Genomic DNA, 18,572 nt, shown 5'->3' on the forward strand with positions numbered 1-18,572 from the left:
AACTACTAGATATATAAAACTGAATCATTATTACAGTAATTATGTTGTGCATATTCAGTGGGGGTTTTTTGTAATATGTCATTGAACAGATATGCTAAGTGACTCATACCTTTGGATCAGTCTGTGATCTTCAGCTATGCAATTTACCATGAGCCACCTGGCACCTGCAAAACTGCTCAATCAGGATGAGGTAATCTGTTTCACAAATTTGGAGTTGATTCAAAAGTGCTAGATTTTAGATTTAGAACTGGACTTGAACCTTTGAGCTTGGTTTGATCGTAGCAAAATGCGACTTCCAGGTTGCTGAATGTGCTTTTACTGTATTCCCCAAAAGCAAGGCAAGAATTTCTTTCAAACAAAAAGAACTGTTTGAATAACATATGTTCCTATTGAGCTGTAAACTTGTTTTTTGATGAATTTCCTGGGGGGGTGGGAGGGGGGAAAGGCTTACATTAAGATGGGAATGGTTCACAACAAAAGCTGTTTGTAAGAAGTATGCAGACCTCTGACAAGATTAAGGGTTATGTAGTTCAAAGGTCTTTCGGTCTCTAGGGATATCACTGTTTAAAACAACATTTACTCATTTAATCCTTCTCAGAACTTTTTTATTGTAAAGGCAATACTAAAAAAAAATAAGAAAAAAATGAAAGACTTCCCTCCCTTCTTAGGGTTCTAACATGAATTCAATACTTCGATTCCACTTTTTTCTTTCTACCTAGAGTCAAATAGTTCTGAGGATGATCCATTAATTTAAGCTTAGTTCTATTCATCTACATTTATAGAGTAATTATTAATTTAAATGATAATACTTTTATCCAAAACAGCATAGATAAAAGGTCTAAGCAAAATCAGACCTTGTGTTATTTATAAACATAACTTGAAGTAGGTTAAAGAAGATATTAACTGTTTTTTCCCCCAACAAATCCCTTATTTTGGAATAGGCAAATGAGCAAGAATTTGTATTTAGTTCTACCTTATTATTTTTATTTAATATTAAGCATTCAAAACCGCACGCAGAATCAAGGCCTGATTGTGCTAAATGCTATACAGACACATATAACATGATTCTTACCCTGAAAAATTTCAAGTTAAGACGACATATAAAGGGCGGGAGGAGAGTTTTATATGCATAACTTAAAGACAGTCTTTCATTTCCCAGATTAAAGGTGAAGGTGCTGGTTGATGTAAATTATTATCAATTTGGAATCAGTCAAAATTATGTGAACCTGAAAGCTGCAGCATTACCCAAAATATTGTTGTTTTGGCTGGAACTGTACATTTTACTAGTACCTTGTTCCTTTAATAGCCCATCCATGCATTAATTAGTGAGTCCAGCTCTTCAAGAGGCAGCATGCTCTAATAGGTTGGACACTGGACAGGAACACAAGAGACCTGGATTCTATTCCTGGCTCTGCTACTGACCCGTGCCACCTGGAGTAAATCAGCCCCTTCTTCGCCTTATCTATTTAGGCTGTAAACTCTTCAGATTGTCTATTACCATGTGTTTCTACAGTGCCTAACAAAATGGGACCACAGTGTCAGCTGGTGCCTCTAGGCAATACCTTAACACAAATAATGGTAATTTTAAAAGAAAGTCTTTCCTATAGTCTTCCCTGAGGGAATCGTAAAAATAAGAAAACATGCACGTTACCTGTTCACATAAATCTGGTTGTACTGTACACATAATTGTGTGACCAGTTCCCCATATTAAAGGGTATCTTTCATAAGATATCTATTAACATAGTCCTCCTGTACCACAGCACTTTGAGAGTTCACATGTTAACAGTGGTAGACATCTGCTGCTTTCTTCATTTCCCCCTTCACATCCAAAAAGCAAGGGCTGTTTCTTATCTCCAGAGCTTTTATTAGCAATAATCACAGTTCTTCAGCACAGGGCCAATTACAAGGCAGTGGTTTAGCCGTCTTAACATTCATTAGCCCTTATGCTAAATATGGCAGTCCTTTCTTCAGGCTCTGCATCCTGTACAGTTAGGCTAAAGGTATGATTTACTTCTTCTGTTGTTATCAATTAACAGCAGTCAGGAGCCCAGAACAAAATATGGAACCTTCTATTTCCAGGTTGTCATTTCCAATTTAGGCAAAGTCAATAGTGACTGAAAGTTGGTAAGGCCTGGCTGCGTCCAGCTCCCAGAGTCACAAACTCTGAGGGCAGCAGGCTCAGCAGTGAATGGGCTACAAGAGTAAAGACTCCTTATCCTAAAATGTGCTCTCTCTGGGTCAGGATTGAGGTATGTTGATAGAACAGTGAGAGGAGAAGGTTTACACTGCTGTTTCTCACGTAGTACCCCTTTTCTGTATAAATAGAGGTGACTACCTGGTCTGCCAACCTGGTACTCTTTCAGCATCACCACATTCACAAATTTAAAAATAATAATGGTAAATATATGAATACATATTAAATAGACACAGAATAAGAAAATATTTCTGAAGAGTCTCTTACCTGACTAAACCCAACACTGTCATCCTTAAGCAAAGTAGCACCGAAGCAGATGAGTGCATGCACTCACAGTGTTATTTCTAAATGTGTTGTATTTTAACTTTTACCTTTCTTTTTCTTCTGTTCAAGGGACACTCTTGAGCTACATATAATACTTGGTACTGAATTATCATTTACTAATGGCAAAAAGGATTTTCTTTGATGCACTGTGGACAATACATGTTGAGAACAGGGGTCAGCAACATGTCCGTACATGGACACAAGTGAACAATTTTGAGGTCTGTGGTAATTTTTCAAAAAATTGAATGACTGAATGACATAACTCCTCCCCCCCACACCCCATGTCCGTAACTAGGTATGATAATTTTGTCAGGTGTCTGTTGCACAACATGGTGGTGTCGACCCCTGGTTGAGAAATTTAGTTATCTAAAGGGAACCTTTATAATAGGCTTTATATATAATTACTTTTTTCACTGTTTGACACAATCAGTATTTTAAGGTGCATTTTTTCTAAGTTATGTTTCATGAAAGGAAGAGGATATCTCCAAATCCTTATCTACAGCAGAGATAAATGGAGGTTATTGTATAAGTCAGGATATGTTTGTTACTAGAAAAAAGAAAAGGAGTACTTGTGGCACCTTAGAGACTAACCAATTTATTTGAGCATGAGCTTTCGTGAGCTACAGCTCACTTCATCGGATGCATACCGTGGAAACTGCAGCAGACTTTATATACACACAGAGAATATGAAACAATACCTCCTCCCACCCCACTGTCCTGCTGGTAATATTGTAGAGAGTGGTCACTTTGGATGAGCTATTACCAGCAGGATAGTGAGTTTGTGTGTGTGGTTTTTGGGAGGGGGGTGAGGGGGTGAGAGAACCTGGATTTGTGCAGGAAATGGCCCAACTTGATTATCATGCACATTGTGTAGAGAGTTGTCACTTTGGATGGGCTATCACCAGCAGGAGAGTGAATTTGTGTGGGGGGGTGGAGGGTGAGAAAATCTGGATTTGTGCTGGAAATGGCCCAACTTGATGATCACTTTAGATAAGCTATTACCAGCAGGACAGTGGGGTGGGAGGAGGTATTGTTTCATATTCTCTGTGTGTATATAAAGTCTGCTGCAGTTTCCACGGTATGCATCCGATGAAGTGAGCTGTAGCTCACGAAAGCTCATGCTCAAATAAATTGGTTAGTCTCTAAGGTGCCACAAGTACTCCTTTTCTTTTTGCGAATACAGACTAACACGGCTGTTACTCTGAAATTTGTTACTAGAGAGTGCAATTCCCCTTCTTCAGTACTTAACACCTCTGCTGTTAGCTGGTTTCTTCCTCCCCCTCCCCCCTCATTTTCTCCCTTTAAAAGAAGGCACATATTGCCAATCACAAATTTGTTTTACCATGAGTTTTCCTCTTCCCTTCTACAAACTCTATGAGTTAACACAGAATCAAACGGGTAACATTAAGATCCAAAATGTGTTTCAGTAAACAGAATTTACTATTTTGACTTGAGTTCTCTGGTCACGATTATAAGCCAGCTGTGTTTTTCACCTAAGGCAACATCCGAGGAAGTGGATAGAGTGAAAAACAATTCTTCTCTCCCTCCTGCCTCTTCCAACACTTCTCTGCAGAAGTTTTTCCACTGCTGGACATTCCAAGGGAAAAACTTTCAAAGGGAAGTATTGAGAAGTTTCATTCCCTAGCCTTGTTCATAATCATTGTCACATTTTATTCTGTACACTGTTCAAAATGCTAACTCCAAATTATTATTTTCCTTCGGATAACATAGTTCCCCATTTTAACACATTATCTGATAGTAACAGTTTTAGGGTATTATTTTAGATGCACAGAGAGTTGCAAACATCAGCACAGAGTAACACAGAACTAGAGGTAGTGAATGTGCTTGACATATTTTACAGCTACTGCAGGTCCACTTTATTCTTTTTCCTTTACACTCCTAAGAACAAAGGGTTTTGTGGAAACAACTTTCACAATAATAACTTGGCTTCTTTCCTTTACGTCATTTGCAGAGGTTTACATAGGCCCTGAGTTTACCATTATAATTAGAACAAATGGCCAAACTGGCCCCACACATGTAATAGCTTAGCAGTTGTTCTACTTAGTTGGCTTGGGGATGGCTGCACATTGCATTACTGGTGACGATTATCTTTGAGGTGTCTGTGAGTTAGCAAATGAAGCCTAATGTTCGTGTGATAAAACTTCTGATCACAGAACAGAATGAATTATGTCCTTGACCCCTCCTAGAACATGCATAATTTGAGACACATACTTCCCACCGTATATGAACCAAAGTACCTCTCATAGCCCTGCATTTCCAGTTCTGATCTGAAGAGGTTTTTTTCATTTTACTGATCCTCATAGACATCTACTAAAAACTGTGCAAGAGCTAAAGGTGTGCTGCCTGGCAACAGATGTATGTGTAATTTCAGCTAAATCTTTTCTCCTAAGTCTCTTCTCTTTTACACCAGTGTAATTCCACTGCACCAGATCCTGTTGTTGGTGCAAAGCTGCCAAAAAGCTGGTGGCACTGATCCCTGAGTACTCCCCATGCCTGGGGAGTGGTGTAGAACCCAAGTGGTATAGAACCATCACAGCAGATCTTGTGCCAGCCCTCCTCCAGACCCGTGACACACAGGATGTGTCTGGGAGAGGGTGTTAAGACCTCCTGTGCCTCAGCAATCCTCAGCTATTGACACAACTTATGGGGGCGATTGCCAGCCTGGGGAAAAGCAGAATTGCCCTGAGGCTCCTCTATTTTAGGTCAGAGACGAGCTCTGTGCCTGCATCGGGGGTGGGGCATAAAGGTGGCTTGCGACCTCTCCCATTCTGAGATGCATCAAATGTAGCTAACACACAGCCCAGAATCTGGGACCTAGACTTAAACAGATTTACTGCTGATTCTCTTCTCTTGTGCTACTGATTCACACTGATGAAAGTGAGAGAAGAATTAGGGACGAAAACTCATGCTCAAATAAATTGGTTAGTCTCTAAGGTGCCACAAGTACTCCTTTTCTTTTTGCGAATACAGACTAACACAGCTGTTACTCTGAAACCTGTAGTTTTTTGAGTTCACTTTGCCACTGCTATGCACCCAAGGAATATGCAATCCAAAAGGTAGAGGAAGGTATTGTATTTGTCCTTCTTCCAAAGATGAGAGAGCAGAGTCAATCTTAAAAATCTTTAGCAAAAAAGGATACACGAGAAATATCAGTAGCCTTGTAGCAGCTCGCAGCAGTGTGGTGTGTATCATACCAATGAACAGGGGGTACAAATACAGGTCTGCAATACTTTTGATTCACAAATAAAGCATGATGACAAAGGAAATCGACATGACTGGATTTCACATGAGCGCCTGTATATTTTCCAGCATCTGTGGGGACAAATGTTTTCTTTGTAAACAATTTATTTATTTAGGAAGTTTTAACAGGTTTACAAATCCCTGCCATGTAAATAGCAGAGACAAAACAATCCTTACAGGAGTGACATTTTGTTTAGAGAAACATACAGTAATATAAACATCAGATGGCTCTCTAACAGGGTGTTACAGTACAAAGTGTTTCTGATGACTTTAATAAATTGCGTGAAGTCTCCGCAGTTTTGTTTCCTTTCATATCACTCTTAATTTAAAGCAACATTATTTTCTTCAATTAAATCATTTGAATTCTAAAGATTTTATTTTTGTATAAAGGAGTGGAGTGAGTTCAATTGTGAAGATACTGGATACATAGGACTACTGGAGACTAAGGACCCAATTCTGCAATCACTTCCACATGTCTTAATTTTTTTTTTTAAATCTATGTATGTATTTAGGAAGTTTTAACAGGTTTACAAATAATTGCCATGTAAATATCAAAGACAAAATGCTGATCATTACAACAGAGAACTTTTGTTTAGAAAAACATACAGTGATATAACCACAAGCTCTCCATTTAATAAGTGTTATCATATTGCAGAGTAAGTCTCTTTACACTCCCCACGATGTGTTATTTATGGTGATTTTATTAAATTGAGTGCTTAATTTTAAATGTACATACAGTAACTTTAAACACATATATCTTTGCAGGATCAGGGTCTCAGTTTGAATGCTCATTCTCATTCAGAGCATGGTGAGAGAGAAAAATCCTTTTGTACTTTGTAGCAATGTGCTTGGTGAGCCAAGATAGGTACATGATGCCTTTTGTAGAGTATATTTTCAACACCTCTGTGGCTCTGATTGCACTATTAAGGCAAAGGTCCACACCTGCAGTAGTGCAGAGACATCCCACTCCAAAGAAAGGCCCAGGAAGCTGGTCACAGCCCTTTCCCCATAGCCTCCCCACAAGGTGCAAGCAGGGAGTATTCTCTATGCTCAGACAAGTGCATAGACTGCAATTGTACCCATCACATGTGCTAGACAAGTAGGAGGGAAAAGTCTTCTTGTAGTTCAGTGGACAGTGGATGGAGCAGCAGGATGCCTGAGTTCCATTTCCAGTTCTGCCACTGACCTAGCAAGTCATTTTTCTTCTTAATTCCTCCATTTTCCCATGTGGTAAATGGGGATCCTGATACTTACCTTCCTTGGTAAAGTGCTTTGAGATCTACTGATAAAAAATGCTATATAAGTGCATAAATATTATTGTTGTGGCCCCCTCCTTTCATTCACACACCAGGCAAGAGTATAAGCTGGCACGGCAGCCCAGATTTGTAAAGGTATTTACAACCTCAGTATTGCAATGCCTAACCGATTTAGGAGCCGACATCTCATTATAAAAACTGGTTTTGGCATTTAATAGCCTAAATGTCAATAGGATTTTGGCTTCCAACTGTCTAAATCCCTTTGAAAATGAGATTTAGGTTCCTAAATCAGTTAGGTGTTGTAATGCTGAGCACAGCAATACCTAAATACCTTTACAGATCTGGGCCTATGAGTATGCATGAGAAATATATTGGAGTAGGCAACACAGGGCATTTTCACTAACACACATTTGCCTATACCCTTTATAGGCATGTAAATAGAGTTTGTTGGGGAATCTGTTTTGGTTCTTCAGCTAAAGGCTGCAGAAATATAATATTGTAGGCATTTTTCAAACTGATTCTAAAACACTGACAGCCTACCAGGTAATGTTAATGCTCCATTTACCATCTACAAAATCATTTCCAGTTTTATATCTATCACATAAGTATTATGACCCCGCTGTCAGTGTTAAAGCAAGAGACCGATATTTTCTATTGTGTGTCATTTCTAGTTGTATGAAATAAACAGCAGTTAGATGGTCCTTTTTCTGTCAGTTTTCTTGTGTTTATCCTTTCATATGATAGGATTTTCAACTTAGTAAAAACGCAGTTGAACTCATAACCCCATTCCAGAAAATAGTTAGCCCTGAGCTGTGTAAGCATTGCTATAATACAGAAGGCATTAGTAGCAGACATCTGTCAGTAAACAAAACTGCAGGCAAGGTGAGCTATTCTGCCTTTACTCTTGCTATATGAATTTGATACTGAATCAGTAGCTGGTTCATTAAAATTCAGGGGTACCAGTTTGTGTCATAAGTGCCAAATTACAATTGAATTTGTTAAGAATGTCAAAACACTGCTATTCTACAGTCAACATTCATCTACTGAATACCATTCCTCCATGTTATCTAGATGGCAGTAGATAAAGCCTTTCCCTAAAAACTCTCTTTAATATTTTGTTGATCATGATCTTTTTCCCACGGTTGTATGTTTGATTTTGCACATGGGAGTATTTCTTCCCTTCTCTGCACAAAGTGATAACGTTCCAAAGAGTTTTTAAAAGTTTAATTTAAAAAAAAAAAGTTCATTATGTATGCTAGAGATGGCTGAGTGGTCAGCAAGGGATGACTAAATTCAGGGGTGTCATTGTGCAAGCTACACATCAGTAAATTAGTGTAAGTGGGTGTGACAGCAAGTATAATTGACATACCAAAGGCGTGTGTGGATGAGGTTGTAGCAGGAAAAGCACTGAACAGGAAGCCATTACATCTTGTTACGCCCATTAGTTTGCTACATTTGCTGTTACAATCCTGCCCTTGCAGTATGTAAATTTCAGTGGTTTCCATACCTGATCCTGGATGCATAATTGACACCAGAGTTTCTCAACCAAGGTCTGAGGCCCCCTGGGGGGCTGCAAGCAAGTTTCAGGGGACCACCAAAATAAATCAGACTGCAGGGCCAGCATTAAGAGTCGCTGGCACCCAGGAAAGAAAGCTAGATCCCAAGCCCCACTGTGTGGGGCCGAAACTGAAGCTCAAACTCTGCCGCATGGGGATGAAGCCAAAGCCCAAACAACTTAGCTTCATGGGGCCCCCTGGGACTACCCCATAACTCCACTCTGGCTTTTAATCTACTGGATATGCAGAAAAACATTTCTTGTGGCACAGGCGGGCCGTGGAGGTTTTATAGTGGGGGGGGGAGGGGGCTCCAAAAGAAAAAGGTTGAGAATCCCTGACTTAAACCATCATTTATGTCACCTCTGAATTTGGCTGGGAAAAGCTCTTTCTCATCTTACTTATCTATGGGATGTATTATGCCATCAATTTAAGGCGGAATTCCTCATTGATTTTGTTTCAGTGAGGAGTTCTACTTAAATATCCGATGGCAAATTATGGCATTATGTAACTATTTATATAATATTGTACCTGATTTTGAACTGTGCATTGCCCAGGGCTGTGCAAAGCCCTGTCTTTATCTTCACTTTAAATCTCAACTGGAGACAAGTAATTACCAAGCGAATGTCAATGAAACCATCTACTACAAAGGCTTTAAGAAACTGACCAAACAAAGCCAGGATTAGGAAACGTTTAACAATTCTTACCACTTTTTGCCCATTTGTCTTTGTCGCAGTACTTACTTACGCCAAATATCCTTAAAGATAATAATTTCTGTAGCTGCACCACCCAAGGATCTTTTGTTTGTGATCAGATTTTCTCATTTAGTCAATCTAAATTCAAAGAATTATAAAGATGAAATTGATTGGTATGTGAAAAAAGAACAGCACCGCTCTCATTAACACGTCACCACAAAGGCCAGCTAATACCATTAACACTTCACCACAAAGGCCAGCTAAACCAATAGCTATACTAAAAGGATTAGTAGTGTTTTTAAAGAGTACATTTTCTAAGAGAACCCAGACTATATACAGAAGTATAGTGAAGCCATTTTAAATACCAGCTAGAACAATATATACCATAGAATATATCTCTGTTATATAATATATAATAAATTATATAGTCTATATGATCACCTAAATGGTAGTTTTCGATATGCAAGGAATCCAGGATCAGACTCTAAATTTGTTAAAGGAAAAGGCTGTCACTGAACTAAGGGTAAAATGCCATAGAAAATAGACTGCATGGAAAGCTACATTAATTTATATTCACTGGATCAGACTAACATGCAGTGCATTAAAGAGCAGAATCCTCTTAAGTTTAAAATAATAAGTCAAAAAGAAAAATACTGACGTAACAAGATTATTTAACACATTTCTACATTAGCTAAATAGCTACACCAGTAACACTTTTCATTGATTCTAATGTACTCTTATTCTGATTCAGCAGCACTTTATTCCATGAATACTTCTATTGACTCCAGTGGGGCTACAGGTGGAGTAAGGCTATTGGAATCTGTCCCATAGTGTTTTCTATCACAGATCTCAAAGTACGTTACAATCATGGTAAGAGTTGTTATCTTTATTAGACGGATGCAGAAACTGAGGCTCAGAGCTATTGAGGCCAAAATTTTCAAACGTATCCACTCATTTTGAATGCCTCAACTTTGGGAGCCCAGCTTGTGAAACTGTGCACGCCAAAATGTAGAATGTCTCATGCTCACACAGCTAGTTCATGGCACTGTCAAGAACCACAGTCCCTTGACTCTAAGGGCTTCTTTTCTCACAGGTTTTGTACGACTTTAAGTATATGGGTTTAAAAATAGATATAATTAAAGCACTACAGTGCCTGAGTGGGAACACAGCTATACCGGTATAAAGGTGTTTATAGTTTATACTCCTGTAAATATTTGGACAGAAATAAACTATACTGATATAAGCACCACATGCAAACTGACATCCAAGAAAACTATGGTTCACTCTCTGGCTGCAGCAGGGAAGGGGAAGGCCGGATACTGTCCAAGCCTTAATTTCTGGGAGTGAACTAAGGCCCCAAGGCCAGCTGGATTACAGGTGTTCCCCCTCTTGAACTTATCTCATGAGGTGGCTAATAAAGAAAAGGCCTTTCTGCAAGCAGGGGGAAAGAGGTGCAGAGAAAGCGATGACTGATGGAGACAGAATTGTCAGAGGGAAGAGACTGTTATATTTAATGTCAATAGTGAGAATGTAAGGATAAAAAAATATAACTAGGAATAAAACAGTGATTATGCTACCCATGAAGCTACAAACCAAGTAACTACAAAAACAAACTGCTCAGGTGTGGTGTCTGCTATTGGTGTGGTGTCTGGCACACGAATCAATGGACCAACTGGTCAAGCCCTTACTCTTATGAATAGCCCCATTGATTTCAGTGATCAGGCCCCTAGTGTGTGTGTGTGTGTTTGTGTGTATGCACGTGCGCACACATTTTTGCTTGAAACTGTCAAAGAATGAAGATGTGGTCTTCTCTGAATAATTCCATTGGGAACCTCTAAGGACTCTGTTATCTGAAACAACACATGTACGGTGGGTTCTCGGAGTTCAGTGAAGACTGTCATAAGATACACCCACACATGCTGTGTTTTCTCATAGAGATATGATTGTTATCTTTTGTTGTTGTTCTCTTAATCTAAAATATAGTACAGTACAGGGCATTCAGACTGAGAGCGTCTGTTTGTTCTTTATTCATGGGACAATATAACACGTCGTCATCACAAAGATAATAAAATGGGAGCTGAACTTTCAAGAATCATGCTCTTTTCTCCAAGCTACTGGGCTCTCTTCCAATGGCCGTAGTTTCCCAATAGTCTTGTGAAAAGTGTGAGATCCTTAAAAGCTTCTCCACCTCCCTTTTTTCCTAAATATTCCAATAAAAATTATCAGATTATCTACTGCTTGGTAGGTGTGATGGGATGGACAACTGTAGCAGGTTAGGAAGAGGTTAATAGTCTATCCTGGACACGCACTGAATCAGGCTCCATTCTGCAACACCTTCCAGCAATACCAAGCCTTGAGAACTTCCACTTAGATGGAGTGAAATACAAGGGAGCAGGCTTTCGAATTGGGCTACCTTGGAAGAACCTAGGCAGCGGGTTGAGTTGAATCTTGTGGTGTTTAGGGACGTTCTGTAGACATTCATAGCTGCTTGATGTTCTATAGACATTCCAGCAATTTCTCCATCACACTTTTTACTAGCTGAAAGTAAGGTCATTATGGGATAGAGTGTGAGCTTGCCACAAACCCTGGCCATGGGCCAGTGGGTAGTTATACTGCCCCACGCAGAGACTGGGAAGCAGAAAATGATAGAGAGAGACAAAATCTCCTTCCTGGTTTCCCCTTCTGAAAGGTGAATGTATCCTGTGCCAGCAATGTCCCACCAAGGCTGCACCTACTCCTTATCCCTTTCTGCACAGTCCCCGTCCACATGAACAGCCTCCGCAGGGGCCATGTACTGCCGTTTGCACAGCTAACTGCAGTAACGGGTGTGCAGAGCGGTAATGGAGTATTCCCTGAGCGGGTGCATAGGCAAGACACAATCTGGCACTAATTACAGCTGGATATATCTCTTTAGATTTCATAAGCTTTATGATAAAGACAAGGTACATCAAGTCAGTGTGTATAAATAAATAAATAACAACTGATCACTTAAAATACATTTATCAAAGGGGTTCAAACCATGCTACTTTAAAGCTCTTCAGTGCACATTACAGACTTTGATACAATTAATTTGATACAATTAACTTAGGCTTGAATAGAGACTGGGAGTGGCTAAGTCATTATGCAAGGTAACCTATTTCCCCTTGTTTTTTCCTACCCCTCCCACCTCCTCAGACATTCTTGTTAAACCCTGGATTTGTGCTGGAAATGGCCCACCTTGATCATCATACACATTGTAAGGAGAGTGATCACTTTAGATAAGCTATTACAAGCAGGAGAGTGGGTTTGTGTGTGTGTGGGGGGGTGAGAAAACCTGGATTTGTGCTGGAAATGGCCCAACTTGATTATCATACACATTGTAATGAGAGTGATCACTTTAGATAAGCTATTAGCAGCAGGAGAGTGGGGTGGGAGGAGGTATTTTTTCATGCTTTGTGTGTATATAAAAAGATCTTCTACTGTGGCGGTTCAATGACAAGACAGAACAGAGCTTTAAGCAAGCAAGCGAGCTGGTCTGCTAACGGGCTTCTGCCTGTCAGCTTTCCACCTTCCCCCTTTATTCTTTCTCTCCCCCCGCGCATTACATTCTCCAACAGATAAAAGGAATACACTGGCTTTGTTTAACATTCTTATTTACCAGTTTCTATCTACCACATTCCTTGCTCTCGGGCCTTGAGCCCAGTCCTGGGAGGCTTCCCACGGTTCATGTCATCTGGGCGAGATTCCAAGGTTGATGCCCTTGAAAGGAGCTGTGTGTGCACAGGTCCAGCACAACACTCCGGGTGTGCCCTGAATGTTGCCAAGCGCATAAACCTTGTATGAATCCTACATCCCCTCCTTTTTTGTTTATTTGTGCTCGGCCATCTCATGGTAGCCACCAATTTGCTTTTGCAAGCCAATTAACTCCCGGACAGACAAGGTCATAACTCGTGGAGCCTGCCAGGGCGGTTCTCGACAAAGCCTTAACAAAAAGGAAATACATTGCACACAGCAACAGCAAAAAATAAGCTCAAGAAGGTAAAGTGTAATTGGCCAGGCCCCAATTAGCCATGCTAGAGTTCTGGGAAGAGAGGTTCGCGTAAGCAGCGAGCATCATCTCATTTCCGATTTCCTCAGGGTGATGACATACTGGAATAAGGCACGTACCTAACAATTCTTCAGCTGTTACAAAATCAAATAAACAAAAGTGGGTAACATTTGCTATTGAAGCCAATCTTTCCCATAGGTTATATGTCATTCGGGCTCGTAACGGAGAAAGCGCTCCTGAGACAACCCCTACGGGAAATAGCAGGCACAAAAGGCATACAATCAATACAGAATTAGCAGTAATTTGGGCAAGAATTGCCACAAAGTCTCAGAAGTCTCTGGCGGTTGGTTTGCTGCCAGTCTTCGTTGAGCCGCGGCGACCAATGCTTTTACTGCTCCCCATGTCACGGGCTGGCTTGGGACGCTACACCTCCTCCGTTTCCATCCTGCCGTTGTCGACCCGGGAGGCACCGCGTTCTCCTCCAAGGTCAGCTGAAACTCCGGTATGGGGTTTGACAGCCCCTGGTGCCACGCCATGCTGTTTCAGTGCCGGTCGCACACACCGGGCCAGAACCCACAACGGTCCTGCAGGGAGAGACACAGCAGCATATCCCCGACCCCAAGTAATTAGAGGCACTGGGCCCAACCATTGCGGATCGGGCAGCTGATGGTAATAGACACATGGTCTTTCCAGTACCTCGGATTCGTGAAAATGCCGATCCGTGGGGGTCTGCTGATCTGCGTTCAGCGTTAAATTATTTAAAGTGAACAAAAGGATATGCAATTGTTGCTGAATGTCTCCTAAGGTTCGGAGACGCAGCTCCCCTTGTTTTAATTGTTTGTCGAGCAAGGTTTTTAGCGTGCGATTTGCACGTTCAACAATGGCTTGGCCCATGGAATTATAAGGGATCCTGTGTGTGAGACGGACGTTGGACGCAAAAGGTGGAAAGGTCTGTGGAGCAGTAGGCTGGGGCATTATCTATTTTTATCTGGCTCGGGCGACCCATAACAGCAAAACAGGCTAGCAAATGGTGAACAACTTTGGGAGTGGCTTCCCCACGCTGTGGGGTTGCCCAGAGGAATCCTGAATAGGTATCAATGGAAACATGTAAAAACGAATAGGGGCAGAATTGTGGCACGTGGGTGATATCCATTTGCCACAGCTGATTCGCTGCGGTACCTCTGGGGTTAACGGCATAAAAAAAGGTAGGGGCAGCAGCGGCACGGTGGGGGCAAGAACGAACAATAGAACGTGCATGATCAGCAGGAATATGAAACTGTCGGGCCAAAACAGAGGCAGACTGATGAAAAAAGGAATGGCTTTCAATGGGGTCAGAAAAAAGGGAATTTACTTGACCACGTAACGCGCGATCGGCGCGCGCATTGCCTTCAGTAAGTAGCCCAGGCAGAGGGGTATGACTGCGAATATGAGCAACAAAATAAGGGAAATTACGAGTGGTGAGGAGATACTGTAAGGACAAAAACAGGCAAAGAAGGTCCGCATCGACCTGAGGGGTAATAAGGGCAAGGGGTAAATGATCAATTACCTGATAAACATAATGCGTGTCCACGATCACATTAAAGGGACAATCAGCAAAAAGTTGAAAGGCCAAAATAACAGCAGCTAATTCCAAGGACAAGTAAAGCTCTCCAAGCACTGTGCATGCAAATATTATTGTACAAGTGAATGAAGCGCTTTCAGCTTTTCTAGGGGGAGGGGCCACTGGTCAATCCATACGGGCTCTAAGGATTGCCATACTAATGGTAATGCGGATGGCAAGGTGGGTGAGGGAGGATTTCGGGCCATTATATATTAATATCGAGGGTGGTGTCCAGCTTTGTAAGTAAGTCACGGCCCCAAATATTGAGCTGGACAGGGAGTACAAAAAGGCGGATTGTAGCAAGGGCACGGCCTCCTGGTTTGGAGACCGTGACCCAAGACAAACTTTGGCGCCCGGGTTTGCTACCCCCGATCCCCCACAACTCTTTAGAAGGAACTGTTGGCCAACCGACCCACCACTCCAAATCACGAATCACCGTAACGTCAGCTCCAGTGTCCACCAGCCCTGTAAAAGGAACATTATTTAAGAGAAGTGTTAACTGAGGTTTCGAGGGGCGGACCGACATTGTTAGAGCAACAAGTGGAGAGGACGTGTTGTGAGATGGCGACTGAGCCAGAGTCGATCAAAACCGCCTCCGCCCCGGGCTCGATCCTCTGCGGCTGGCACCTGATAGGGGACTAAAATCAATTGTGCAATTGACCGTCCACGCGGGAGCAACCGTGGAAGATGGGTCCATACCTGAACCTTAATTATGCCGTTGTAATCGGCGTCAATGACCCCTGGGATGACAAAAAAGCCCTGTTTCCCAGCATGTGAGCAAGGGAGAACCAGACCCACAAATCCGGCAGGGAGAGGTCCCGTCACCTGGGTAGGTATGGCGCAAACCTCCCCCGGCAACTGAAAATCAGCGTCCTCCTGCATAATCAAATCAAGCCCTGCACTTCCGGCAGTCGCCGCCTTCATGGAGTCTATGGGTTTTAAAGCAGAGGAACAGTTGTCTGAGTGGGAAACACCCCTGTTTGGCCCTGGGTTCGGCGGGGACCCGTCGTGCGGTTTCCCGACCCGCTACGACACTGATTAGCCCAGTGATAGCCCTTCCGACACTTGGGGCACTTCTTTGAGGGGCGGGCGGGCGCCGTCGATGAGTGGCACTCCCGCTGAAAGTGACCCTCCTTACCACAGTGGTAACAACGCTTCCCCTCCTTCCCGCTTTTCCGCAGGGCGGCAGCCAGAACTCCAGCTTTATGTGCTTGAGTTCCGATGTTTTGGCACGCCCGCAGCATGTCCGACAGCTCTAGAACTCCAGCAGTTTGTGCCGCCTGGAGAGCACGGCGGCAATCCTCGTTCGCATTTTCAACCGCCATTTTTAACAGGATCTCCTGAGCTGCTGCAGGGCTATCCACCTGTCGGAGGATAGCCTCCTGCAATCTGTTGGTAAAATCCATAAAGGACTCTGATGCACCCTGACGGATACTGGCAAAGCTTTTGGTAGGCTTGCCTGAATCCGGAACCTTCCGGAAAGCATGCTGGGCGCAGGTGGAAATAATGGAGAAGACGGCCTGAGGGAGTTGAGACTGCATCTGAACAGTAGCAAACAGGCCCTCCCCTGCCAAATGCTCATAAATGACACCTTGCTCTCTATACACCTGGGCTTGACGTTCCGCCATCTGCCGATACTCACTAAGCCAAATAACATACTGACTGGGCGTCAGCATCATGCGCAACAGCGCCTTCCAATCTTCAGGGATTAGGGTGTACCCAGTACCTAGCCCTTCAATGAGACCACGTACATACGTGCTAGTGAGGCCGAACTCACGAATCGCTTTCTTTACGTCTCTGATCACCGAGTAGGGCAAACTGACCCAGTTTGCAACCTGGTTGCCCTGGCCAGCATCCTGCCAGGTCACCGGACAAACTGAGACCAGATCAGCAAGCTCCTCTGCTGTAAGATCTGAGCGAGTCTTCGCTGCGTGAACCATTTGTTGCACCAGCGAAAGCCGCTGAGCAGACGCGGACGACCCTCCGGGGGGCCCCGGAACATGGGGCACCACGGGGGGAGGGTGATCACACACCGGCTCCGGTGGGGAAGGCCAGGGAGGCGGTGGTAATAGAGGCACTGGGGGCAAAGCAGGGGGAGGGATGGCTGCAGGAGAGGACGGGCGTGGCGAGATCACCAGCCTCGCGAGGGAGGGCCTGTCCGAGGCGACACGCTGTATCGCGTCGCGGCAGAGGTGCCAGGCATGTAGAGCCTGCACGGGCGCCTGAGGCTCTTTGTGCAATGTCTGGCCCAACCGCTCCCAGTCCGCTAGCTTAAGGGTTCCAGCTTCAGGATACCACGGGCACTGGGCACGCACCTCCTGTAGCAGGAGAGTGAGTTCTCGAGTGGGGCAGTCATGCTGAGCCTTACGCAGCAAATACTGTAGCTCACTGCGGTGTTGCACTTGCAAAGCAGAGAGGGAGCTTCCCATACTTACCACAATGAAAAATACTCACCGGGATCCATGAAGCGGATGAGTGACGCATCTGAAACCCTTGCCGGGCGAGGTGAGTGCTGAGGGCCCCACGTTTGGGCGCCAGTTGTGGCGGTTCAATGACAAGACAGAACAGAGCTTTAAGCAAGCAAGCGAGCTGGTCTGCTAACGGGCTTCTGCCTGTCAGCTTTCCACCTTCCCCCTTTATTCTTTCTCTCCCCCCGCGCATTACATTCTCCAACAGATAAAAGGAATACACTGGCTTTGTTTAACATTCTTATTTACCAGTTTCTATCTACCACATTCCTTGCTCTCGGGCCTTGAGCCCAGTCCTGGGAGGCTTCCCACGGTTCATGTCATCTGGGCGAGATTCCAAGGTTGATGCCCTTGAAAGGAGCTGTGTGTGCACAGGTCCAGCACAACACTCCGGGTGTGCCCTGAATGTTGCCAAGCGCATAAACCTTGTATGAATCCTACACTTCTACACTTTCCACAGTATGCATCCGATGAAGTGAGCTGTAGCTCACGAAAGCTTATGCTCAAATAAATTGGTTAGTCTCTAAGGTGCCACAAATACTCCTTTTCTCATTACAGACTTGTGACTGAGGCACAAAGCTAACATTTTCCCCTTTCTGTTTAAATGCCAGGTTTGGGAGACTTAAGATTAAGTGCACAGCCCTTATTAAGAAAGATCTAGTTTAGGGTTCGTGCTTGACATCATAATATCCTTAAGTGGTCATTGTACAAGGCCATGAGATATTATGTCTACTGGTTGTGTTCCAGTGAGTGCTGCAGGATTAACTCAAAGCAAGCATCGTTCAAAAGTTGTGGTCAGAATGTTCTGCTAAAATGTGTTGCTTTAATATAGTTAAGCAATTAACCAATTAAACCTGGGTGATATATTTGACATTTAAAACTGAACTACATCAGGGTTTTCTCCCTTTCACCCTGATCTCCTTCCAAACTGCATCCATGGAATGCCTAATTTTTCTTGACAGAAGTGTGTCACTTCTTTAGATTTGGTGGGAAGTTGTGATGAGGACACTATTAACCCCAAGGGTTGTTACAGAGCCTGACATACTTGTGTTTATTGATCACAGATCCTATGGCCACAGTCTGCTTGATAAGCAGGAGACAGGCTGAAGATGCTGGATTTTAAATCTCACACAATTGCAAGGAAATATTTGAGCCTTCCTACAGTTAAAATTAGTTTTCCAAAATCATAAGTAT

At 43.0% G+C, this 18,572-nt stretch overlaps 1 protein-coding gene and 1 long non-coding RNA gene across 2 annotated transcripts; both read right to left on the bottom strand.

The window, feature by feature from the left end:
• Positions 1 to 12,774: 12,774 nt before the first annotated feature.
• On the bottom strand, positions 12,775 to 17,370 carry LOC125634513 (uncharacterized). The gene is made up of 2 exons (XM_048845366.2): positions 15,327 to 17,370; positions 12,775 to 13,894 (listed from the first exon to the last, which is right to left on the bottom strand). The coding sequence occupies exon 1, from the start codon at positions 17,337 to 17,339 to the stop codon at positions 15,849 to 15,851; it is 1,491 nt and encodes a 496-aa protein (XP_048701323.2). The 5' UTR covers positions 17,340 to 17,370; the 3' UTR covers positions 12,775 to 13,894; positions 15,327 to 15,848.
• LOC125634514 (uncharacterized) lies at positions 12,775 to 17,454 on the bottom strand. Its single transcript, XR_007355948.2, has 2 exons — positions 17,365 to 17,454; positions 12,775 to 15,375 (listed from the first exon to the last, which is right to left on the bottom strand). It is a non-coding gene; the product is annotated as an uncharacterized LOC125634514 (long non-coding RNA).
• Between the last annotated feature and the right edge of the window lie 1,118 nt (positions 17,455 to 18,572).

This window comes from Caretta caretta, chromosome 3 (genome assembly GCF_965140235.1).
Source record: "Caretta caretta isolate rCarCar2 chromosome 3, rCarCar1.hap1, whole genome shotgun sequence".
Lineage (NCBI taxonomy): Eukaryota > Metazoa > Chordata > Testudines > Cheloniidae > Caretta > Caretta caretta.